The following is a 27,446-nucleotide window of genomic DNA, read 5'->3' as shown; positions in this document are numbered from 1 at the left end:
CGTTTGCGAAACGAGCCGCAGGCGAGTGAAACAAATCGTCGGAGTGACTAATGGTTATAATTGCGAAAATTGAGAAAAAATCATGTCAAACTAAAATAGAAAACTATAAACAAAGCACAAGCCATGGCAACACCACCTCTCGTCGATTGCAAGATTATTAGAAACCGTGGATTAGAATAAGCACCGACAATTTGAAATAATGGCTCGTTGTTCTAGTAACTACCAAAGGTATTTGCTTATTTGCTCAACGTACCCGTGAAATTTGAAATTCTACCCATGTTATTGACCGATGAAGTGAAATGTGGGCACTATTACTAATCGAAAAAATTTTAACAATGGGAATATTAAACGGGATTGGAAAAATTCGAATATCAAGTGTTCAAAATTGTGTTAATTAGTCCATAGAATTCTGATTGTAAACCTTAAATTTGTTGATGAATTTAGTGAAGTATTATAATTAGATTCTACAAAAAATGAAAACGATTAATAAACACATTGTACTTAAGAATGAAGAACACAAATGTACGACCTTTGATATAGTAAATAAAACATTTTTTATCTGAAAAATGAGTGGATCTTGAATAGTGTTTGATGTTTCTGGTCATGATTGGTCCTTTTATTTACACAATCATGACAAATAAGTCACGTGAAAAAACCAATACAACATAAAATCAGCCTAAGTCAATTTGTCTTAATTATTTTGTTGTGAAAATGTGAAATCCGCAGACTTGTTTCTAAAATCTGATAAAGTTTGACTTTTAAATGATTGTAGATTGAATCAAAAGAAAAAGTTACCGAGCAAATTATTAAATTTTGTCGTCGTCCATGCGTATTCGAACAGTTGGAAGTGGCGTTCCAAAATTGGAGTTACATTATTGCCGGTATTTATTGCGGACCATGAAAAATTCACGGTGACTGTGAGAAATTTGTGGTGACAATATCTTCGCAGGTAGATTTAACAAGGGTAAAGCTATAAAAATAAATATTTTTATGACCTCCCGAGCCCGTTAGTCAAGTTAAATCTTAAATTTGTCGGGAACGATGGTCGAAATCAACACGTGCTCCTATCGTTTTAAGTTAAAATCGTGTCATAATCTTTTAATTAATGTTGATTAAATGATTTTCAGCTTGCTATGGTATAGTTACTGTTCCGACTGGCCCGTGGTATTGTCGTAAATGCGAAAGCCAAGAGCGTTCCGTTAAAGTGGTGAGAGACGATTTTTATTACTATGCTTTTGAGTATGTATTTTCTGTTCGTGCTTCGCAAAAAGTACCGGTTGGTAATGTTTTTGGGGGATATTTTGCAGAAATGCGAATTGTGTCCCAGCAAACATGGTGCTCTCAAGCGCACCGACAATTCGGGCTGGGCCCACGTTGTATGTGCTCTGTACATTCCAGAAGTGCGTTTTGGCAATGTCACCACGATGGAACCGATTCAGCTCCAGTTGATACCCGCTGAACGATTCAATAAGGTATGTATTTTTTCGGTTTATTCTTGTGCATTTGTTGAAAATCAACAAAATTTCCAAGTAATTAAAAAAATTGTTTCTTTAGGTAAGTTGCATTTAGAAGTATTAATAAATAATAAATGGACCGAAAATTACCTATAAAAATAAGTACATTCAGGAAGATTGAGACTGATGCCATTACAATCCTATACAATAAGCTACGAAAGTATCAACTTGAGATTGTTGGGCAAATGGTGTTTATGCTTGTGCTTGCCTTGGTTAATTGTGTATTTCTTTTTCTTGCTTCTAAGGTCTTTACAGCTTGGATGTGTGTCTAGAATGCAGTATTTTAAATTTGTTTTTGGATTTGGAGTACAGTAAAAGTCACACAGAGGAATATGGGTGATAATAGGAGGAAACTGGTACGCACGGAACGCTTATTTGCTATTGAGTTTCCGCTTACTAAGGTACCCGTCAAACTTTTAAATTTTGACGAATAGTAACATTTATTTTTATAATTCTTATGCCATATGAAATACGTATACTAGCGATCGTTTGAACAAATTACTTATTGGTGTGTCTGTTCTGTTTTTAATTTCGATAATATAATCTTTGGCTCATTGTTACGGGGAAATAATTAACCCTGGACAAATAAAGGTTGTGACCATTTTGGTAGCTGAGCTATACATGGCTGTATTGTCGTTAGACTCAGTCTTTCTTGAATACTCGTACATAATTTTATTATTTCATTTTATTTGGTGAGGTGTTACGTGCATAAGAATGCCTTTGTGTAAATTTTTCAACTGTATTTTTAATTCAAATATTAAAAAATTGAATCAGTGTCACATCTTTTCTTAAAAGTTATATCAGCACAACTAGTTGTTGGGTGTTTACTTTCTAAATTTTGTCTTGCATTTTGTAATGACGTAAAACTACACGATGTAAGTTTTAATACTTTTAAGTATGCAGTAACATCTTTTTTTTTAATTCAGTAGTTTGAGTAGACATGAAAAATAAAATTACAAGGTGTAAAATTAATTCACTTCTATTTTTCCAGTTTTCGAAAATTGATTCGAGGATAATAAAAATAAGGTTGAGGTTCACTATGACAAATATGTTCACTTAACTTTGCAAAATATCTTTAGTTTGATACAAACAAGTATAAACAAAATGTAACTTCAATTATGGTCCAATTTTTTTTTTTACGTTATAAGTTGTAATTTAATTAATACAATGTACCTAATACTGAGTTGCGAATAATTAATATTTAACTACCAGTTCAAAGCAATACAAATTTTCAGATAATTCATTTTCTGGATCGATAGATCACAACTGCGGAATTTAATTAAATTATATTTAAAATGTAAAAATTATATTCACAATATTATATTTCATTGAATGCAGACGTTATAGAATAGATGTCTGGAAATAAAAATGAAATTAACATGGTTTCACTGATTGGAAATAATAATTTATATAGGAATTTTAATTTATGAAAAAACGTGACTTGAAGCCGTAGTCGATTAAATTGGGCTTTATCATGATGCGCATTTCACATGATCGTTGGATCTGTTGGCCGATTCTGGTATATCAAACTATACTTTATAAAGCAGTTTCCTCTGTGGAAATGTGACTACCCTACAATGGACAGATTTTAGTAATTTGGAATACGAGCAGACTTAAGGCAGCTGCACTAGAAAGATTAATTTTGTTCTTTTGATTTTTGAAATTCGTACCAATTTTATGAGAAACTTTGAAGTGTTTGTGTTCTCTTGATATTAAAAAAATATATACTGAGAGTAATACTAACGATTCCAAAATGTTGCATTGAATTTGGAAAGAATTTCAGTGATTGAAAGTCGTTTTGTTCTTTGATCATAAAAAAAATTACTTGTGTCATCGATATCGTAAACTCATTCCTTAGGTTTCTCACCTTTTACTCGTGAGAAGCTCAATTCTCATTTCTTTCTATTCTATTCACACTTTATCTCAGTACCTATGTCTCGTTTTACACCAATGTTAAGTTATATCCTATACTTCTTTCTTTAAGGTGGCTTCGACTACGTATATTTTAGCCATAAGGAGAAACACGGGTTGCATTTAAAAACCACAATTTAGTTTGTCCTAAAATTTTTATCAAACACGCCTTGAATGTTGTAAATCATATTACAATCTGATAGGTTTCCTTACATAAGAACGGAGAAATTAATTATTGAGTGGCACCGTGCATTAAGAATACATGCCAGCGCTGTAGTGGCAATGCTTAAATTAAGACGAAGGTATTAGTACACAGAATGCATTACACTTATCACGGATTGTTTATTTAAACCATGAAATTAATACAACCCGCAATGTTATTTGTCATTACGTAGATGCTCAGTAGGTGGCTGCACAATTAAGAATTTTTAATGGAAGTTAGTTTTGAGTCTTTCACATAAAATGAGCATTTTAGACGAATTATTTGGTGGTGGGTTTATGCTGACCAGTAGGGAGTTTTTTTTTTTTTTTTAATAATAATATTAATAAGCTTTAGTCCCAACAAGGAAAACTATTTACAGGACAATTATAAATTATAAATAATTGTCTTAAATTAAAATTAACTTTCTTACATACTTAGTGAAATTACTAAATTATAAAGATTCAAATCCTAAAAAAAGAAGGCAGTAAACAAGCAAAAACAAAATTAATAATAAAATAAAGCAGTGATACACAGAAAACTGTACTTCGGCTAAAATAAAAATTCTAATTACGCCTATTTAATTTTAACTTATAGCAAAAAATATCATTATTTGCGTTACAAGACTACTAAGTGCTTGCTTATCCATATGAACACATTTTTTTTTCATAAGTAGTAATAAAGTAACGAAGATTGAATTAATAGCAAACATTACCCAAATAATTTCAACCAAATCTTACGGGTTTGGATCGAATCATTTGTTCACGGTTGCTATAATTAATGACAGTAAACAAAAATTTTAAAAGCAAAAACTGAATTTCCTTCGTTTGTTAGGTACTAATAATACTGTCACACGCAAAAGTATTGTAGGTACTCAGCACTTTGCAGCGAGCGGCTTGAGATTTCTCCGCCTCCTCGTCGCAGATTTTCATAATTCCATACACTTATTAACCAGATTAAAGTGGACACGGACTAAAATTTCTTCGCGTGATACAACAATTTTGAATTCGAAACGAGAACTTTTTGAGATATATTTTAAAACATGTACTACTAGATTAATTTTTTTAACAGATAGAAAAATTTGGCTAATCATCCTCACCATTTTTTGGATTTCTTGTACCAGGAAACTAAAAAAAATTAATGAAGAAGGCGACATGTTTTATTATCTAACCCATTTTCCCGAAAATTTGAGGATACAGGACTGTTTTTCGCAGAAAAGTTTAGAGTAGTTTTTAGGTTCTATTTAGATTTTTATATTTTTTAAATTAATTTCGTTTTTTGTTCTAAAAAAAAAAGATGCTTGTAGCTGCATTTTTTAATTAATATTCTTAATATGTTTTTGTTTACCACTTTTTTTTTTTTTGGTTTCATTGATGTATCATGATGTCATAATTTGCTGAAAAGTTGTGGTAAAAAATAATTTAATTTTTGTGTCAAATGGCTGTCGGTGAAATTATTAACACAGTTAGTACGGAAGGATTTAAATTTAAAAATTAAATTTCTTCTACACGAAAATAATAATTGAATACAAAATTTTATTGCAAATATTGATGTATAGTCCATACATATAATAAATATGTAAATAATTTGACTACCACACCAAGCTATGCTCGAAAAATAAGACTATTGCATTGTACTGCATAATTTCGACTAATTATGGACACATGGCCTTATTATAACGTGGTTGGATTCAAGGAAAAGGGCAACTAAAATGTTGACTGAATAAAGACCACAAATGATGCTAGTTATTTCTGTCTAGCCCATGTAACAAATAAGGATAGGACTACGAAAGGTTGTCATGGTCTGTGTGAAGTGGGAGTGTCTAGGTTCAGCCCTATTTTCTGCGGCATAATTTAATCTTGTTCAAATATATTTACATTTCTGAAATTGTAAAACTAATAATAATTAGATAAAAAATTAGATTTAAAAAAAACTCATCTTATTTTCATTGAATCATGCTGAGAAATGACTAAAAGATTGAACTTCCTATAATTCTGGCGAAGTTACAGAAAGAGGTTTCCAGATGTTTATGCAAATCTGAAACATACTAAATAGATATTACAACGCTAGTGGATTTACAGATTGGCCTCGTCTCATGGATGCCATCCCAAAACGTTTGGATTCTTGGGAAGTTTTACGACTTGGACGCATATTGTCATGATAATGTAGTACCGGCGTTATTAAGGTTTGGTTTCAAAATCGGGGCATATAAAATTGTTCATTATCACGATAAACTAACGTAATGTTTTTTTTGGTACAGCAGTTTTGGGCAACTAAATTAGATCGGATTTTAATATTCTCAAATTGTTATAATTTACGAAATGATATTAACAACTAATCAGAAAATCCTCTGAAGGTTGTGTTTAGTATGTTCTTTTGTGCTTAAAAGTTGGAATTAACAGGGCTTTAGAGTCGATGTAGCCTTACCTACGTTTCTGGTGATATGCCTTTGGTCTACTTGTTTCTTGTAGTTAAAAATAATTATTTTAACAACTAAGTTTTATAGTGTACTGCTCTAAAAACGTAATGACAATAACATTTATTAGTGTTTTTAATTTCTATGTTCAGAAGAAATGGACCTCATTTTTTTTATAATGGCATACGTTACTCTTTTTTATTTATTGTGGAGATTTGTGAAGGTTGACATCTTTCAGTGTTGTTGTTTATTTTCTCAAAATTTAAGTTTATTAATAAAATTGTTAAATCTTTTTAGTAAGTCGACTCACAAATATTTTATCGTTGTTATATTTTGAATGGTGCTTTAAATTGAAGATATTGAATTGATCAGAAAATAAAGTACCGTTGAATTGAACATATTTTTTGCTAATTTACAAACAATTTTTGGGTAATATATATTATACCTCGTTTTGTTACGCTATGTACTAACTCGAGATTTTGTCAAACATAATTTAACCATTGCTTCTAATTTTCCAGACTTGTTATATATGCGAAGAAAAAGGAAAAGCTTCAAGTTCGACTGTAGGTGCGTGTATGCAATGCAATAAAGCTGGTTGCAAGCAGCAGTTTCACGTGACTTGCGCGCAAAGCTTGGGCTTACTTTGCGAGGAAGCAGGAAATTACTTGGACAACGTCAAGTATTGCGGCTATTGTCAGCATCATTATAGTAAATTGGTGAGTCTCCTACATCTAGATCCACTAATATTGCCTGACCACTTTATTTCGTAAAGAAAAAGGGAGGTAACGTTAAGACTATCCCACCTTACAAACCCGTGTCAGCCGAAAACCACCTGTCCGATTCAAACTCTGAAAAGGAAGGTGAAGGGGCGGTGACAACGAAATCGTCGACGACGACGTCGTCGTCGTCGTCGTCACAACTGTCTTCGAGCAAACGGAAAACTGGTTCAAGCAGCAAAAGCTCCTCATCCAAGACGAGCTCGAGCACGAAAAGCTCGTCGAGTTCGTCGCATCAGAAAACCGTCCATAACTCCAGTAGTAAAAGCTCAGATAAACTGAAGGTTTCTAGTTCGAGTGTTAGAAGCAGTGCCAAAAGTGCGGAAGACAGTGGTGTTAGTGTCGATACGCCTATCGCGGACAGTAAAACTGAAACGAGAGACAGTAAAGTAGATATAGATCATAATAAAACGGACGTTAAGGATTCTAAGAGTTCGAAAAAACGTAAGAATAATTCGAGGACGCCTACGCCGGTTGGTTTAGTGTCCAGTGAAACAGTTGGTATTTCTGCTACGACGGCTACCGTCGTGGCAGACAGTTTAGTAGGAGTGGCTTCAGCAAGTGAAAAGAAGGGAGGGGTGGGTGAGAGCATCGAGAAGCAGAAAAAGGTATGTCTGAAAGATTTTTCTTCTAATCTTAGATTAGGTAACCTGTTGTGATTGTAATTTTTTAAACCAGTAGTCTGTATATTTTAAATCGTTAGATTATACAAAATTTAGGACTATACTTAACAAGTGGTTCAGATTTTGTTCTAACATTTTTTGAAAACAAAAAAAAAAAAATGCAGTTCATGTGGTACAGGTACAGTTGAGGTGAAATCTTACCTTAAAAAATATTACAGTGGCAATTCGGTCGATGGACGATTACTATACTTCCTTAGCTTACGCTCGGGAAGTAAAAACAAAAACAAAAAAAACCCAACATTCTGAATTAAAATACATAATCTTGATGGATATAAACCCTGAGGTTCAACTCTAAATTCTATAATTTGAAATTTTCTTTAAATCAAAATAAATATTATGAGTTGAGTACAATTGCGGGAACTTCCATAACTTGGAACATTTTTTTTGCGACTACTTAGGAGTGGCAGCTATGATAGGAGTTTTCGTGAAACTTCCGATGCTAGTCTAAACATATCCTAATATGCGCTATCTCTAACGCCTTGTAATAACAGTTAGTAAAAGTTTTTCATTTATTCATTTATTCTTATCACTCTGGGTAGGTTTTTAGAAGCTATAGTTGAGATTAAGTTAATAACGCATTTAACGAGTCGTTTAGCGACTTCTGATTGGTGTAAAGTCAGTCACGTGGTACTTTAATGACGCATTAAAAATTTAATCGCAATCAAATATTTAATCGTACTTTCGTCAATCGAAATCGAAAAAAAATGTACAAAGCCTATGCGACAAATTTTAATAACCAGTTACATGAAATATATACATACCAACAAAATTAAATAGACATATATTGATTTATAAGCATCTGCTCATTAGTTTTTAGCCGCACTGATGTTAAAATTGACAACTGCGAACTAACATGTTAACATTGCTGCCAATAATTCAGAGTTGCCAACCCAAAAATTTGCTTCAATCATTAATCACCATATACAATACACGGTGATTATTTTATCTGTTCACGTTTGGATAAGTCCGAATAGGCAACATATTTTACTTTCCATAAACGACTTCGTCTTAATTTTTTTTTAATAAATACTCCTAATAAATAACGTGTAGACGGCAATGATTGCTCCAAAATTATGACAAATTAATTCTAACAGTCAAATTATTTTCAACTTTTGCTAACAGCTTTCGAATTCCGAAAAAACCGATATGCTTTTAATTTTGGGAAAGTGTGATGAAAAGGTCCGTTCGTTTATATGCCAGGCGATACAATTCCTTCTAATCAAGCATTCAAAAGACTCGAAAAAAAAAGATTGAGTGAAATTGATCAATTTAAGAAAACTAAAGTAAGTCAGAAAATGAAGCTGCCCTGATTGATAGAATTTTGGCCATTATTAGTTGTTTGACGTGTTTGTTGTCATTGTGACAAGTGATTTTTGTGTTATTGCATTTAGTATGATTGTTAATTTAAAAAGATTAATAGATGATCAAAGTTGCTTATGATATGCAATGTGTTGCCTGCACGAAAGTATTCAGGCTTGAACAGATAAAATATCCAGCCTGTACATTAACAACTAGATATACTACTCCAAAAGCTATAAGGTTATATGACCAACATAATAGTAGTTGACCGTAAATAAATACCCCCTTTGTGTGGTTCGCACTAAGCTTACCGGTTGGCAATAAATCGTCTTCTAAACATTTCTTGCTCACATTTAACAGGCCCGGATTTCAAAGTAAGTGGTTATTTCGGAACCCTCAGCGGCTGCAGGTAGTAAAGAAATAATGGAGTGGTGGATTTACATATTTAGTGAAAGCCGCCTCTGAACGAAACCTCAACAGCCGGTCGAGTGGACACATTATTTACGACCCTAAAACCTTTTCTATTGAAGCAACTTAACTTCGACACAATGGGATAATTTTATGATGGCCATATAACCTTATAGCTATTGGTTTACTATATTTTGTTTTGAAGAAATTTGTCTGTTATTATTGTAGCAATAAAAAATGTCTGATTTTATTTAGATAGAATTTTCCTCGCTCCTGCAGCACACACCATACAACAATTTCAATTTCTTAGATAAATTATAAAATTTGATTCTGCGAATTTTATTTATTAGTTTTTTTTTTTGTTACAATTTTAGTGGGTTAGTATAAAAAGAAATCAAGGACTCCCAAGATTTTTTCACGCCATACTCTATTAACAACAGTGCTGTCTTTTCAGAATTTCAAAAAAGCGAGAGAAGCTGTTTTTCATTTAACCAATAAAATATATTGCTCCATGTATTAATTTTTTTCGTAAGGTAAATGTGTTTTTTTTCAAAAACTGCATTCGTTAAAGGTTAAAAATACCACTGGATTGATTTAAAAAAAAATAAAAAATCAGTGATAGCTTCTTTGAAAAATTATAAAATTTGACTTTACAAGTTTAATTGTTGTATAGTTAAAAAAATCTAGGTAGACTCATAAACAACAAGTTTAAGATTGTTATTTTTTAAAATTTAAATAGCGTTTACTATGCACAATATTTAAGTGACGTGATCTAATTGTTGGTGGGGATGATCAGACAGATTTTGGTTATCGTTATACCATCTACATGATTTTCATAAAACACAATTAAAAATTGAAAACAATATTCCAATGTTTCGAGAGACCACAGACAGACGGACGGACGTAAACCGGGATCAATTGTTTCAAACCCCGGAAGTCATGAAATGTCAGAATCGTTTTCTTTTTTTTTTTTTTGGAAATGTTTCATTCAAGTATACTAAAAAGACTGTAATATGTATTACATTTTTGTAATTTGAAACGCAGATTAAAAAAAAGAATTATTTAAAATCAGTGTTTTTTTATCGCTTGATTTGAATCAATTGATGAGGCAAATCTTGATCTCAGGTATATCAAGAATGCTATTTTGTACATTTTAAATATGATATATTAGCAAAATTTTGGGATGACGTCATCCATTTTTTCGACACAAATTTTAGCGAGCGGTTTACCACCTATACGATGTTATTAAAAGAAATCTAAAATTTCTCGACAGTGTGACCATCGATTTTGGAGATACTTGTTTAATAAAGTCGCTATCAGACGATAGACAGACGGAAACGGGAGACCAACTTTGCATATTCTAGTAGTTATGAAACGTCGAAACACCATAAAATTTCAATACTTCTCTAGTTTATGCTCGGAAAATACGAAAGAAATTTTTTGCTCACACGTCAAGGCACCGATATATGTTTTGTAGGAACGAGCGTTCTCACAAAATCAGGTGTTCTACCTGACGCATTCATAATCTCTGTACAAATGTAAATACGTCCTATCTTTCGTCTACCTGTCCTACGCTCCTACATACTTTCTCTTCCAGTTTCGAGAATTTTCTAAATTCTTTCTTCACCTACTTCCACCTCTTCGAAACCGAGTCTACCTGTGGATCATTTAAAACACCCTTCCTTCTTCTCCCTGGCACTTCCAAACAGTAAGGAACTAAATAAAATCTGAAAACCGTAACCGTCGCTTTTTCTAAAAATCACCAACGATACCCACAGTTTTAATATCGTCTTATCAATATACTCTTTAATGTTTTTTTTTTCTGAACTACCGTCTTTAATACAGTAAATGTATTTTTTTTGAAATTCCAAAATTCTTTTATTGGACAAAAACGATAGATCTTTTTTCGGAAATTTTGGAAACAAATTATTGTTATTAGTCGTAACTGTACTTGCCAAAATTTATGTATTTATATAAAAATCTCATTTCAAACATGCACCATGGTATGCTCCTTTAATAATAATCCATCCATTTTTTGTTTTCTAATACAAATATGGGGATTATTATATAAAAAAATAACTAACTGTAATTCTTTTTTAATTTTTATTAAATACACATAATAATTTTCTTATTGAAATGTGGTTACAAAGGCAACAATTTTTTGTGAACATATTGTATTTGTGACAGTTTAGATCATATTCGATTCTCTGATATGGCAACATTTGGGTTTTATGATTCTGGCTTTTGCAAGTCCCAAGTTTGCTAAAAAAAATATCTTAAACTAATACCGTTAAAGATAAGCCGGTCCTGTTTAAGAGAAGCGTGTCAGCCAAATACAGCAAAGAGCCGCTATTTAAGTTTGGGATGGATCTAATAAGCTGTGTTATTCGTTGACAAGGGTGTTTAAGTCGTAAAGCCACTATATTCATTGGCACACTATACCTATGGAACTGTGTTAAGTTCAACAGAATTAAAATAATCCCTTTTAACTTTGGGACATTTTTATTGCTCTCCCGTCGTAGTTTACCAGCCAAAACTCATTACTGCCAGTGTCACAAAGCAAATTGCTATTCAAAACATTTGCATTTTGGGGTATAGCTGATTTCAAAATAAGAGAGTAAAACTACCTGTAAAACTATTAGTCTATTGTACCTGGTACAAGCTGTCAATCATTCCTATTGGCCCACCTACCGCTTAGGCTTGGAAAACCCTAAAAATCAAGTTAGTTTTCCAGGTAGTTTTACTATAGTTATAGTTCAAGGAGTTATTCGATGTGTCCAGTGTTCTAGAAGTAGGTGAAAATAGAGATTTTAATGCTCTCACAATGTCCTAGTGTATAATTAGATCTTATGTCCTTACTGGAAACGACATTAATTTATATCATGCAGTGAAAAATTAAATAGACGAATTTGACTCTCCTCCTTTCTTATATTTCGACTTTCAATTTGTCAGGCGTAAAATTATGATTCTAATAAGATTTATTTTATAACCTTGTGTGTAGATTGTCTTTCATTCTCAGAAGGTTTAGGTATAGGTTCCGACGAAGAGCAATTCTATTATTATTAGTAGGTATAATATATTAAGTGTTAACCCATTATTTTGGCACAAGAGTTATAGTATTTTACAACTTTGATTTCTTCCCTACCATTGTCAGCGAATAACGCAGCTTAATTTAACAACCGTAGAAAACACAGACTTAATTGTTATGTGAAGCAAGAAAGTATATTTCTTCTGATCATCATCATTCCTAGGACTAGATTAGTATATATTTCTAAATATGTTTTGTAAAAATGTACTACTAGAGGTAAACTATTGATAATGTCTAGATTTCATTTTAATCTTTTATTGTAATACGTATATTTGGCTTCTGCCGTATATTAATTTTTTTTTTTTAATTGTCAGATCAAAGTGGAGACTACACAGTCTATTCTAACAAATCAGCCGATCGTTGCCTTAACTTCAATATCAACGATTAAAACCATATCGCTCGCATCGACGACATCCACGTTAACCGATAGTATCGGTTTGGAAACGGCCCCTTCTCCTTCTCTACCCCCACAATCTATAATCCAACAAGGAATACCACATACTGTTAATTCGTTGGTTGTTTCGGTACCACTCACGAGTACTAATCTGAGTCCACACCCGCCAATCTTAAATAACCAAACGAACGTCGTAACGTCAGCGCCACCACTCATACTTCCCGAAAGAGGTGTAAGTAGTCCTGAACGAACATCCAATACCGCATCAGTTGTCATGACTGGAGGCAATAGTAACCAAGGAAGTTCTATAATTTCTTCAGAAATGAGTGGAGGCGGGTTGAAAATCTCGTATGAGAAGCAGGATGCTGTCACTACGGAGGTGGATATGGAGCTGGAGGTTTCACCGTCGAATCAGGATGTAGGAAATAAAAGGTACCAGATTTTACGTTAAGGCTATCTTGTTTCTCTTTTGGGTTGTTTTATTTTTACTTGTTTGTTATAACAAATCTTATTATTCCTTGTTTTTCAGATCTCATTCTACAGAGAAATCGGAAAAAAGTGGACGCGGAAAGAAGAGGAGTTCTGGGGGCGCAAATGGAATTATTAACCAATTAAACAATACTTCCATATCTTCATCGTCATCGTCGACGACGAAACGTTCAAGTAGATCTCAAAGCTCGGCAACACCACCACAACAAGGTGCTTTTTCAAGTATAAGTCAATCACAAATAAAAGATTCACCACCAAGTAGTCCCAGTTCTGAAAGTCAAAGTGCCGCCCCGTCGCAGAGTGGCCGCGGAAGATCGAAAACGAGGAAAAGTGCCCCGTCGGCTCTCGCTAGGCCACAGTCACCGAAGGATACAAAAGACGTTAAGTTGTAAGTAAAGTATGTTCGAGTCCGAATTTTTCCCATTTTTATCAAAACCACAAACAGCCAATTTGTTGTTACTTTAGTTTTGTGATATTCTCTAATGTAATGTTTGTTGACTAAATATTGTTCAGTTTTTTAATAACCTTATTTTTTTTATATACTTTTTTCAGATTTCAAAATGGTGTCACAGCGCCTCACATGTTGGGCAATCAGTTAAATCCTAACTCCAATATGGCTCAGAAAATGTCAGACCATTTGAATTCAGAACTGGAGGCACACAGCATATTCACTCCAAATGACAACGCCAATATGGTTGGACCTCAACTACATCATAGGGTTATTGCTTCGGTATTTTTCGTTGTTTTCGGTTTTTCTCCTTTAACGTAGAATCTTTCTCTAGTGATTCGAGTTTTCTTTTTCTTTTCTCTTTTCTATTGTTGTGTAAATTACCCATCGTCTTTCTTAATAACCTGCTAATGCTTTATCCATTTAGTGTTTGAGCTGCAGCATGTAATTAATATAGATGTTGGGAATTGTAATATGGCTTCGTATTTTTACACAAGCAAATTTTAGGCAAGGGCAAGTAGTACAGGCGGTTCAAGTACAGCATCGGCAGGGAGTGGTTTCTCTACCATGTTAGGAGGTGGTAGTGGAAACATACCTCAAACTCTTGACCAGCTGCTCGAAAGGCAATGGGAACAAGGGTCGCAATTTTTGATGGAGCAAGCTCAGCATTTTGACAGTGAGTGTATTTTCAATTTTTTTTTTCTAAACGCAGGGTTTTTTTATTTTTTCAGTTGCATCATTGCTGTCGTGCTTGCATCAACTGCGAGCAGAGAATTTACGGTTAGAAGAACATGTGAGTTCGTTGCTTCAACGAAGAGATCATTTATTAGCTGTCAATGCTAGGTTGGCTATACCGTTGACCGGTCAGCCGGCCACTCCTCAGTCTTCCCATTCCCACACGGGTGAGTTCATGACTAGTTTTTGTCTTTGTTTTGTGGCGGCACAATAATACGTAGTAGTAAACGAAGAAAGATAAGTTCCTCTGTAGTCTAGTGGTAAGGGCACCCGCCCGGCAAGCGGTTCGATTCCTACCGGAGAAGCAACATTTTTCTTCTGCTTACCTAGGTTTCATTTATTACATTTAGCTTTACGATCAATAAATAAAAAAATGTAGATAGAAACAAAAAAAAAAATCGTATACAATTTCGATGTGGTCTCTTTGTCTTATTGTCACTTTGATGTTTGAAGTTTAAAAGATTTTGTCCGCAGTGTCAAAAGTTACAATATCTAGGTGTTTGTAACAGGGGAATGATGTTGACGTCCAAGATTTTCTAGCCTCGGCTGTTTATTTATGCGAGGCTACAGGTATTTCATTAAGGGGTATCGCTAGAGGAGGTATAACAATTTTTTCCTTTTTTTTTGTGATAAAGTGATATTAATATAGATTCGAATTATATTAGATAGATTCGAGCTAGGCGGTTGAAATTTAAGCGCTTCGAATTAACCCTTTCTACTGCAGATCAGTGGCTCGCAGCCGATGTTCCGTGTTATAAAAAACAATATGAAAAAAATAGTGTTAACTGAACGTCAGTTGATGATTTTAAAATCCATATTCATGAAATAATGATTTTAATAATTTTCAAGTATTGGTCTCGTTGAAAGTAAAACTATTTGTGTAAATTATCAAAAATAATACCAATTGGAAAGCGAGAAGCGGACAAAGCAAGGTTGCAGCCGGCCTGCACTGCTCACTGGTAGTGGGGATAAATAATATGTAGTCAATGAAGTCAATGAACAAAAACATGAAAATTAAAAAACCGCATAAGAAAGAATAAAATAACCGGAAACATGTTTCATTATTCGAACAGAACCAAACGTTATATTAATTTTTATACAATTCATTCCAAAATTTCGTCCTATGTCATTTTCAAATTGTCTGTTTTCGTCAGTTTTTTCGATTACCTTCTGGATCCGGTTGATCTGTTACTGCTTCCTATATAAAACCTACCTGTAATAATTTATTAAATAAAGATTCATAATTATTGTTACAAACATCATTCGTGTTTAGTTTAAACTATCTTGAAAAGTTTTCGTTTCGTATTTAAAATTTTCTGTAGTCAAACCAGTAAATTTTGATCTTTGTCCGCTTTATTCTATCTTAAGTGTTTACGGATTATGGAAACCCTTAGCCTAAAACTTCTCGCTACTGGGTGTCAACAATACTTTTTTGTGCGACAGTAACTTTCGCTAATTACTTCATAGATTTTTCTTTGCGCGAATATTTTATTAGTTGTGTAGATACAAAGAACAAAAATAAAAGAATTTCTGCTAATAAAAAAATAAAAAATATAGTTATAAAAAGTATATATATCTACTCGCGGAAAAGCATTAGATTTTATTCACATTCTTAAAAAAACAAATTTCGTATTCACACGAAAAAAAAAAATAAAAGATCTTTTTATTTTTATCTTAATAAAACGTAATAATAGAATAATAGCAGACTAATTTGTATGCTGTAATTCTAGAATCTCGAAAGTTGTTCTGTTAATCTAATCAATGCATATCATTACTTGGTCTTAGTACCCGTAATGATAGAAGTCTTGCCTGAATGCCGGTCATTTCCGGGTCAGTGGTGGGTCTTAATAATATTAGTCAATAATACCTATTGTGTCTACCTACTCCACTTTTGTGACGAGTTTGATCGCGCGGTCTACAATGGTAGACCATTTTTAGAGTTGCCCCATTTAGTAAAATTTGCCTATTTTTGTTTCTTTCCTTTTTGAGCAAACAAAATTATGGACAAACAGCAGAATAAACATAAAACTTCACTTGGATTGTACTTGTCTACGAACAAAGTTTTATGATAATTGAAAAAAACGAAATCAAAGAATTTCATAAAATAGGCAATGAACATGAACATCCAACCGGCCAGAAAAAGTGATTTATTACCCTAGAAAGTTTTGACCCACCCTCCACAGCGGGCAGTTAAGTGGATTAGTGCGATGGTTAGAGTCGCCCGACAGTGAAATTTTTGTTTCAAGAAATTGAAGATATGAAAGGCTTTGGCTTTAAACAGCACTTTTGAATTTATTCAGTTTTAGGTAACTCTTTTTTTAATATATTTACTTCGTACCGGCAGATTGCGACCACATCCGGAATCAAGGATTTCGGGTAACATTGCATATAAATAAAACTGCTCTAAGTGAGATACCATTTTTTATGCCAAAACATATCTCTTTCAATTATTCAGTATTGTAGATCACATTCTGTATCCACAATAAAATAACATTTTTGGCGATGCCTTATATGTAGTTGACCTTGGACTTATACTTATACAACATATAAATATAGTTTTCTTTTAACAAAATTTTATTTTTATCTTTTGGGTCTAACTCTAAATATTTAATAATTTTGTTTGCTATAGCTAATTTTATATTTTCTTTTCTGGCATTAAAAGGGCATTTCATCTCTATTATAGTCTTCTCCAATTAAACCATCTGGAGACGTCCCCGTTTTTTTTTCTGTCAACAAAAAAACCACATGATTCTACAATCAACCCTATAGATTGTATACATTTTTCTCTTGCCACTTCTTCGTTGTCAGTATCCCATTGGAGTAAATTGGACAGTGTAATAAATTTAATAAATCTTTAACAGTATATATAAATTTGATACTCTTCTTAACGCTGCCATAAAAGGAGAATATACACCACTATTCAAAAAGTTGGAATATTCTATTGGATTTTCAGTTTGTTTAAATTTTGGACACAATAAAATTATGTGGTGCAACTGGAGTGATCACCAAAAATGTGAGCAGGATCGTTTAAAATCTCTGCTTTTAAATTTTCTACTTTTTTTTATAATTATATCGCAACTTTCTGTGCTAAATTTTTCTACCAAACTACACATTTTACATTTGTAGATAAAACTGCTTTTGAAACCAAAACGTGTTTCATTAATTATGTCAACATCAGCAAAAGTGCATGAACAAGTTTTATGCCCAATATTCTTTAAACTGTTAACAATTTGACAATTCGAATAACTTTGTTATTTGAAAAGCTGTTTTTCTGAAATTTGCTTTGGATATAATATAGTTAAACATGGCGACTTGATTACATTGTTTCTTTTTTTTATCGCTCTCCGTTTGACAGACAGGGCCGTCAATTTTTTTTTATGGAACACCCTGATTTTTGTTTGACATTTTCTAAAGCAGAATAAAAAACTACTTTCAGAAATTATCAACATGTTTATTTCTACTGATACAAAAAAATTGATTGCATTAGAAAATGTCAAAAAATCTGGGTGTTCCATTAAAAAAAAAGTTGTTGGCCTTTGGTGTCAAACCGAAAGCGATAGAAAAAGAAAAAATACTGTAAACAGGTCGCCATGTTTAACTATATACCCATACAAAATTTCCAAAAAAAAGCTTTTCAAATAACAGAACTAATGGGGCTATCCATTCTTGAAATATCACTTAACGAAGAAGGAAACTACTTACCCAGACTTCGCAAATAAAATTCAAAAAGAAATTTTTTTATCAAATCGAGATCTAAACCAGAGCAAAAACTTGATCGAAACTTGTTTCGACAGAACTTCCCTTGCTCCTGAAGTACAATGAAACATATCCAGCAATTTTTCGTGTTGGGTCTTTTCTTTACACAATTTTGTGATGACGTCATCATCATTTTTGCAAGGACATGTGTACCAACACTGGTGCAGTGTAATACTGAAAATAATGGTATGGTATTCCAAAATTCTGGGAAAATTGATTCATTCATTAATTTCTTTGGGCCATCTGTATAACCCAATCTAAAAAATATGAATGCAATGATAAATCACAAGTAAAAATTCATATTTTGCACATTTTGGGTAGAATTTATTCGGGAAAATTTTGAGATGTCATCAATTTTTTGGGGGAATAAAGAGATATGTTTTGATTAAAAATTTACCATGCTTACAATAACTTTAAAACGTCTGCAAAATTTCAAAGTATTCATTCTCTCACAATGGTCACTAGTGTATTTTCGCAGAGGAAATAAAAATATAAAACCAAATTTTGGTTTTCTAATTTTATAATAGATGGTTTAACGCTAACTAAAATTTGGCTAATCATCCCCACCATCATTGGAATGACGTCGTCTCCAAAATTTCTAATACTTTTTTTTAATTGTATAAAATAAGGTACTCCTGCACTTGTGGTGTATAAATCCGTGTAGAATTTTCACCCTAGACATTCAGAATTAAAAAAAAAAAAAATTAACTTACAGGGGTTCTCATAAAATAAATAAAATTCGCATAATCAAATTTTATAATTTTTGTAGGTATAGTGCTCCAACTGCTGGTTCGTTTTTATGATTGTATCCTATTGTGAAGGAGTTAAGTGTTTCACAATAGGCCTCTGCCGTAAGTAATCCAGCGGTCATAAACCATCAAAGGACCAACTGTTTACACTACACAGGGCTGTATGCGCCCGTAAACCCTTAAGATGATTTATGGCACGGCTATTTACATTTTCAATAGAGTTCCTAATACTTGCGGTAATTGAGATTGCAGTGCCATAAAAACAAAGTCAGAGTTGGACCACTATACCTACCTTGAAAAAACCCAAGATTACTATGAAATACAATAAGATACGATAAAATATTCTTGCAAATTTTACCTTTCTATTCTATCTACTTACAGAATATGCCCAACACATAAGTAGGTACAATTTTTGTGGAAACATGAATTAAAAAATAAGAGTGAGGATTATGGTCGGAATTATGTATATGAACACGCATTTTTTTGTTATGTGCATTGGAACTAAAGATCTCATCAGTCTCTGACGATGATTTTATTAATTTATTTTAAAACACACATTTGGCTTTTTTTCATTTCTTAGGACAGCAAATTAGGTTAAACCACATATCAAAAATTTTTCTTTCAAGGGACGATCACTTTATGCTAAAAAAATAGGAGGTGTTATTTAAAAAAATCGTCGTCTTCGTTGATTCACTATTAAAGTCTCTCCAATCCCTTAAATGTGACATGTGAGGGCGCATACGTCGGGAGGGAAAGGAATCTGTAATGTCGGTTAAATGTCTGGCATGGTCTGACTTTTTGACACAATTTGACATCATGTATTTCGGTTTTTACTTGAAAAAGAGGCAAAATTTCGGTACCGGTGCCAAAGTCACAACGCCATGGGTGTGGATGGTCTTCAAAGGGATATGCAGTAGGAAAATTTTTCTTTGAGGTGTTTGCATTATTATCGGAATGTGTATCAGGAATTATGAAGCTGCATTCTGGATCACGTTTAGTGCTTGCTGGGTAGCTTGAAGAAGTAGGAACAGGTAGCGGTGACTTGGAACCATGGAGGAACAAAGTAGGAACAGAGCCGGGTTTAAGTCTTTTATTTGAATAGTAACAACTTCTCTCAAAAGTGTTTACCACAAATGTATAAATTATTGGCAATATTATCACCTGAAATGGTTTTAATGGCTATACATTCCCTTAGGTAAAAGATTCATGTTGGAGTATCTACTTGTAGCATTAAAAACCTTTTTGCACCACAACCTTTTGTTTACAGTGTTTGAAGGGAATATGTGCATTATTTTGTGGTCTCTAGGATCTTTGATTACCCCACAAGCAGGCACAGAGCAATATTTTTTGGACATGATGATAATATCAATTCAAGCACAAACTGTTTTTTCGCACGACAAAAGGGATTAATTACAGGTTCCTGTAACTCCCGAAGGGGGTGACATCTTTTGATATTTTCCCTTTTGACAAGTCGGACGATTGTAACCAATTGGAGAGACTTTAATAGTGAATCAACGAAGACGACGAAAAAAATTATTGATGACGCCATACATCTGTCAAATATAGCTCAAAACTTTGAAATTAATGTTACAAAATGGCAATTTTTATATACTAATCGACGTGTTTCAGCGTTTTTACTTCCCTAGCGTAAGCTGAGAAATATTGTGTTTTCTTTCGTAGTAGATAAATATTTTAGTTCTACCTGCAAGCCGTGAAATACACTTGTCCAGCTGACAATAGTATAGACAGCGTCAACTTGTCTGTAACATGTGAAAATCCCAATTATAATAAACGTCAGCAGAATGTTTACAATTTTTCTTTTGGAGACAAAACTATAACTTGTTTTTACGTTTAAAATAGCTTTAGGGCCGTCCCTAAAATGCTAAGCAATACGTACCATCTCAACCGCAATGAGAGAAAGTGAGACAAAAGTGGTAAGGTTTGAGAAGTATTATTTGTTACGGTTTTACAAGACTATGGAATTCTTAAAACAGACAGACTGTAGCAGTTATTTTCTCAGTAAAATGTTCCGTAGAATTTAGTATTAATAATAATAAATTCTCCATGGATTTTTGATGTCACTGTTTCCGTTAAAGGTTAAAGTTTGTCCAGAATTATAAGAATTTTATGGACTCCCAACGTTAATGCGTTTTACAACCCTGTCATCAATTCTATTGTACAGGTAAAGAGCCTGTCAGGAGAAAGCCGATGTTTTCTGTATCTGAGTTCGCCACGCTTTCATCTGTACAATAAAATTGACTATAGGGCTGTAAAACGAATTAATTTTGGGAGTCCATAAAATTCTTATAATCTAGACAAACTTTAATAAAGTTTTACTCTAAACTTCTGGGTTTCAGTCACTACCACTCCCAGCCGAAACAGAGTAAAAACAACTTATTGCAAGTAAACAAAAAGCCCTATTGTGTAAAAAAAAATGGAGGGAGCAATATATCATTTACTAGTATCAGAGGGCCTTCATTCCGGTATATCTGTGGAATATAAAAAATGTCTAAGAATTCAACAAAAATAAAATAAAAGCTGCAGAAAAACATCGTAAAGCATTTTTAGTAGAGTAAAAAAAAAAACAACTAACGCTTCCGCAGTTTATTGTATTGGCTACTGTTCTTACCTTCAATTTTTTACTTCCAGTGAATAATATTCATCCTGCTGTGGGAGCGAGCCACGGTGATGTGCCAAGATCATCAACACGACATAGCGGCAACGGAACGAGTTATCCCGCACATCCGCAGGGCTCTCAACATCCGAACGCTACCCCCGTCGTCGAAAACGGTTTGCCTTCCGACCCTGCACAGCAATACCCACATTCCCACCGCAGCCCGGCAACGAGTCAGTCTCAGCAGAGTCCTTCAATTAGGTTAGTGTTTTGGCTCTTAATTTTTACAATTGCACTGATCGCGAACATTTTACAATGAATATGAATAAATTATAGACATTCGCCGGCTGGTTCAGGGTATCCCAATAGTGGTCTGCTGCGTCAAAGTGCAGACACTAGCGGACGCTCTGCGCCTAGACCTCAACCGTATCCGTTATATCAGGGTCAGGGCCCGGGGCCTTCGTCGCAACAACAGGTATTTTGACTGTTAGAAGTTGTTGCACTATTTGTTTTGATATTTTTCTTGCTTTTAATTGTCAGAGTCGTTTCGTCATATCATTGCCTCGTTTGAGCTGAGTTTATGCGGTCCCACTGAGCTTGAATGGTCAGATACAAATAGAAAATGATTCGCCACGTCGTAATTAGAATGAACAAAAAATCAATAACAAATGATAAAAACTTGTATATTGTATGAGAAAGAAGGAAATAAAAATTTTTCTTTTGTGTGGAAATGAATTTATTATGTACTGTTTCAATATACGAGGCATTTGCGATTTTCTTTACTTTGAATTAAAATGATGCAATTAGGCTGTTTTCATATTTTCATGATAATCGTAAATGAAGCAATGGACTTGTCTGAAAAACTTAGCTCAATTAATGTTATCTTATCTATTAGTGTTACGAAAGTTTTTAACCTTTTTGTTCATTAAACTGTGAGTATTAAAAACCATCATTACAAAAATAAGGTTTATTTCAATGCAAAGTATTGAAAAAGACATTGGATAAGCGGTTACGGAAATGGTTGATTTTTATGAATGTAAAAATAAACCACTTGGTCTAAAGTTATTTAGACAGAATTTCCTTCACCTTTGAAGAAACATCAATTAATAAATAAGTCTTAAACAAATTTTAGCATTTAATAGCAACCACCAACGTCATACTAAAACATACATATCTGTATCTCTTTGGAGATTAATGGAGTAGGCCATGATACTAATATAAAATAGCGTTGTCTTTCGGATATTGTAGAAAGGGGTGCTGGTCACTTGCGCGCCACGGCTAGTTTTCCCCATGTGGCAGATGTAATCCACAAAAACGTCGTAGGATACTTGGGTACAAATAGGGGATTATAATAAGGGTTGTCATTCCATGAGTTTCGTAGCAGTACAGGAATAAAAAATCAGCAGTTAAACTTTATCCATTTGTATGTAATTCGAAAACAAATTCGTACAAAATATTTAGCTCCACATATTTATTGATCTCTTGATATACCAGATTTAGTTTTGTGCCAGATTTTCTTAACTATCAAAACTGACAGACTGGAGTACATTTGTAGCACTAGGAGAAGTTTTGGGACCGCACAAACAAAGCATTGCATTTTTTGACAATTAGGTTGAGCACCCTTGTTGTTTGCCTCATTGTTTTAGCAAATTCGGTACATGTTGGTGGACTCTTTTCGTTTGCGAAATGTATGGAACATTTTGTCTAATTTTTCACGTTGTAAAGTGTTCCTACATCTTGTTGAACAGTGTGCGATAGTAAACGCTTCATTAACTCATGAATAAAAGCTACTAATACCGAAGTACTGTGAATGTGTAACGGTTTCAGTTGGTTGTTGCATGTCGGTTGTTGATTTGTGATTTGCGTTTGCTGATTTTTAACGTTTTATTTCGCAGATGGTAATACGAAGAGATTCGGATGTATATCATCAGTCGTCATCGAAACCTAGCTGAGAGTATGTGGATCCATCTTTCAGCATAACAAGGCTTCTAGACTTGCATTGACAAATCATTGATTGTTGGTTGCCCTCGAATCATTGTACTTTATGAAGAAATGTTTTTCTTGATAGATTTTTATGAAAAAGGAAAGAAATCTAACGAATAGTAGGTTTTGCAGAATATCATTGAATTATATAATTTATCACGAGATCGTGAATTTTTATTTGTACTTAAGGTGACCACTGACATGTGTTCTTGGTATACTTGGATTAATACAAGTAGTTTTTTTCTCAGTGTCACCAACAGATAAATAATTGACAGTGCTATTATCAAGTGTTTAAAACCAAAATAAATAATAATTTTATTACTACGTTTATTTTAATTTGTCAACATAAAACAATTTGGTGAGTATTAGTATTTGCTTACTTAGATTCATTTAGAAAAAAAGTAGTTCTGGTAGCGATATTTTCACCTATTTATTTTATCATCCAAACTTAGTAAGGTACTACGTTTGTTTTAATTTGTCAACATATTCTTAATAAGATGTTAATTAATGTTGTGTGTAATTGTGGAAAAAAATTCTGTATGTGTGTTAGAGAAGAAAAGACGCTGATGCATGAGATGCAAATACGTTATAGACTTACATTTTTTTTGTAAGAAAAGGTAGTTGTATTAGAGTGGCCATTAACACATGTCAGGAGAACCCAAGATCGAACTTGTCTGAAAACTGATACAGTACAGTATAGATTATTCAATCAAAGATGCCGTAATTAAGATACATTTGTGATCTTCTAACACTTATTTTATTCTCTTTTTACAAAAAAGATATTAAAATTTGTCAACGACTTGTTAACTGTCTCCATATTTGGAAAAAAATCGTGTAAAATTTTATTTTCCTCGTTGAAGTACTATTAAGTTTTAAGTGTTAATTATTCTGTTATAAATGTCAGATAAAAAGCTTTAAAATTGATCATATTAACATTGTGTTCTGTTTGAGTGAGTATGGAACGTATTTCCGTAGTTTTTAAGTAGGCTATTTTATATTTACAATTTTTATTGATAATTGTAGACTTAATTAATATCACTGCCACTGCAATATGCTCAATTACGTTTCTATTAAGTCTAGTCACATTTTCCAACAGTGAGAACTCGATATGGATTGAGAATAAAGTTGTTGACATAAAGACGATTAAGTTATTGAGATGCATGCACAATTTTCAGAAGTAAAAATGCGCGGAACCGGTTACAATACAGAAAGCTACGAAATGTACAATGCTAGAGTGAAATTGTATAGTTTTAGTTCATACTCAGGGATATTACTATAAACTTAACTTTTGGTTTTATTGCAACGCCTTTCAGTTAATTCATTTGAAAGTCTTATACAATTAGTTTCAAAATACGCATTTTTATGCCAGTAATAATGCCATATTAGTTGATTGTAAATAATAATCATAGGTTAATTTAGGATTTTATTCTGTATATTTGTTAGTTTAGTACAGGTTAATTCTTTTTATTTTGTAAAAACACTCGTCTAAATAGTAATAGTTTTGTAACAACATAAAACAAAACGAAAATGTGAATATCCCTATTTTTTGCAGATATTTTTGGGATTTTTTGTACTTTTATAAATAAGATTTTAGGAAGTAATCTTAGACGAATTATGTACGTGAATGTTGTCTGTATATTTTGTAATATTTAATTTTGTTTTTTGTTATGTAAGATATAGACTTCGTAGAAGAAAAATGAGTTTTATTTTTACAGAGCCACAATATTCATCATTCAGTAGGGACAACTCGTATCGGCGCCTTTGATGGTTGTGATCGGTGGTCGTTGCTTAAACTGTTTCTAGATGTGTTTCAGATTAACCAAAGTACCGCACTTCAATGTTCTAATGTGTAAGAAAGAGAAGCACCTTGCGTTGCGCACCCTAATGTGGTCACGAGACAAACGACTACCCATGAAAACGGGTGACTAAAAATACCGAGTTGTCCCTACTGAAAGATCTCTATACTGTGACTCTCAGAATAGCGGCACACTCCATTCCAAATCGATATGGCCGCATTCGTTTGAGAACAAGATGGAAATTTTGAATTTCTTTTATAAAAATTTCCGTAAATCATTGAAAAAAAAAAAATTCTTTTCACAAAACTTATCTACGGCTACAACTTCGCTGTTTTGTTTATTCAAGATTTCTGTTTTGGACGTTTTCAAGTCATAGTTACTCTGAACAATTAACTTTTAATTACAATACTCCAGTCTCATACATGGGTTTATCCACAATAAATCTATCAAAACCAAATCTGGTAAGATCAATTGTTTTAAAATCGCCATCTAAAATAAGTTCTGCAACGGCTCTGCCAATCGCAGGTGCTTGTTGAATACCATATGAACTAAATCCAGTTGCTAAATACAAATTGTGATAGTATGGATGAGGTCCTACAATCCCACTGTCATCAAAGTAATTGTTTTCATAAAAGCCAGACCAAGAATTAGTCATCTAAAAACCTAAATTCAAAACAGCAACTTTTTTATTTGAAAGTTACCTTAATTGATTTAAATGCAGGCACTCTGTTTTCTAAAATAGGGTAGATTTGTTGGTGGAAAAATTCGTCGTTTGAAATTTCTGGCTTCTCTGAGGGCGCAACACCACCAATAAATGAACCCCCTAAACCATTCCTCCTAAAGTAAATGCCTGAATAATCAACTGTCATTGGTGTATTTATACCAGGAGGCGTCTCAAGGCAGTCAAATTTATACACATATCGATTCCTGAAGGCAAGTTATCAGACTTCACTCATCTGTGGCATTTAAAAATTTACCTAGTTTTAATTGGTAGCGGTACTGATAGCATCCCTGAACCAACCCCAATTTTTGCCAGTTGTGCTAATTCCACAGTCTCCACACCTGCAGCTATAATACAATAGGCAAATTCGATTGATCTGTGTTCTCCATCAGGCATTTTAATCTAGAAATGTGTCAAAAAATCACGTTTCAACAAGTGAGATTTACTTACAACTGCTTCATGGAGTGCTTCATAAGAATTGTCTTCCATACCCTCCCCAATATAATCGTGTCTTTCAGTGAACATAAAATCAACAACTTCAGCTTGTATGTACTGAGCTCCCAAATTAGAAGCACCATATCTCAGAACGCTTAAGACAGCCCAAGGGTCAAACCAACCTTGACGTTCCAGCCCTAATCGCCCTAATTCTACATCTGATACATTCATCCATGGAAATCTAAATTAATTATTAGTTTAAATTTATTAAAAATTATTATACACACTTTTGTTTGAGTTGATCCTTCGTTAATAACTGATTTAAAGCTCCTAATTCTTTTTCAATAACTGAATTATCTATTAATTTTTGTGCTCCTTCTTCATTGGCCAGAACTAAGTAACCTTGTGGGGTGTACCGCACATCAGCTGCAGGGCCAAATCTTTGTTTGATAGTTCTGAGAAACTCAGCACCATATAGAGACATTTGGATATTTTCGGGCAGTGAATATTGTTGGTGTAAACCACCTGGTGATAACACAGTTGAGCATTTAGCAAACTGGAAACATGCTACTAAAGAAATATATACTTAAAATGTTAAAGAAAGTACCGTCATGTCTTTTTCTACAACTATGACCCTTATGCCTTCTCTACTGGTTTTTTCTTTTAACCAATAAGCGATAGAGGAACCTATGGCACCTCCACCGACAATTAGGACATCAGCATGCCGCGGAAATAGACCCATTAAGGCACGTTCTTTTTCCTTTTCGTGTTCACTGGGTCCTTTCAAGCGTGTGAAATCCTCTTTTAAAATTCTAAGTGTCCTGAGAATTGGGTTTTCGAACTTTTCGCATTTCGTGGGTGTTGTATGCACCGAACGATTTGAAAGAAAATTGCTACATAACCTTGGGATGTGTCTGGTAAACATAGTTGTACCAATACTGAGTGGTAGTGTTGCTTAAAAATATTCACTTAATTTAAAGAAGAAATGTTTCAGTTATTATTCTGTCGCCATACATTTTAAGGTTAGAACTA

The 27,446-nt window shown here is 33.3% G+C and overlaps 2 protein-coding genes across 7 annotated transcripts in view; one reads left to right on the top strand and one right to left on the bottom strand.

Moving 5' to 3' along the window:
• Positions 1-25,159, top strand: part of LOC135130639 (protein AF-10-like) — a 27,934-nt gene extending 2,775 nt beyond the window's left edge. For 3 of the 6 annotated variants that reach the window (XM_064058058.1, XM_064058057.1, XM_064058059.1), the window contains exons 3-14: positions 1,128-1,207; positions 1,308-1,472; positions 6,559-6,756; positions 6,813-7,424; positions 12,609-13,120; positions 13,218-13,565; positions 13,730-13,907; positions 14,133-14,301; positions 14,357-14,527; positions 21,515-21,740; positions 21,816-21,954; positions 23,375-25,159. In XM_064058058.1, the coding sequence (XP_063914128.1) occupies positions 1,128-1,207; positions 1,308-1,472; positions 6,559-6,756; positions 6,813-7,424; positions 12,609-13,120; positions 13,218-13,565; positions 13,730-13,907; positions 14,133-14,301; positions 14,357-14,527; positions 21,515-21,740; positions 21,816-21,954; positions 23,375-23,431 (2,855 nt within the window). In that variant the 3' untranslated portion in view covers positions 23,432-25,159. Of the gene's footprint in view, positions 1-1,127; positions 1,208-1,307; positions 1,473-1,554; positions 1,916-6,558; positions 6,757-6,812; positions 7,425-12,608; positions 13,121-13,217; positions 13,566-13,729; positions 13,908-14,132; positions 14,302-14,356; positions 14,528-21,514; positions 21,741-21,815; positions 21,955-23,374 lie in introns of those variants that run through there. The other 3 variants (XM_064058060.1, XM_064058063.1, XM_064058062.1) reach the window with 3 other exon arrangements.
• LOC135130640 (FAD-dependent oxidoreductase domain-containing protein 1) lies at positions 22,886-27,446 on the bottom strand. Its single transcript, XM_064058064.1, has 6 exons — positions 27,022-27,446; positions 26,702-26,970; positions 26,430-26,655; positions 26,236-26,381; positions 25,960-26,185; positions 22,886-25,913 (listed from the first exon to the last, which is right to left on the bottom strand). Exons 1-6 carry the CDS (start codon positions 27,337-27,339, stop codon positions 25,659-25,661), a joined length of 1,440 nt encoding a protein of 479 aa, XP_063914134.1. The 5' UTR covers positions 27,340-27,446; the 3' UTR covers positions 22,886-25,658.

This window comes from Zophobas morio, unplaced genomic scaffold (assembly GCF_036711695.1).
Source record: "Zophobas morio isolate AGI-343-1 ecotype UQ-CSIRO unplaced genomic scaffold, CSIRO_AGI_Zmor_V1 ptg000017l, whole genome shotgun sequence".
Taxonomy (NCBI): Eukaryota; Metazoa; Arthropoda; class Insecta; order Coleoptera; family Tenebrionidae; genus Zophobas; species Zophobas morio.
Note: the sequence above shows the minus strand (reverse complement) of the source record. Positions and strands in the feature narration are given on the sequence as shown.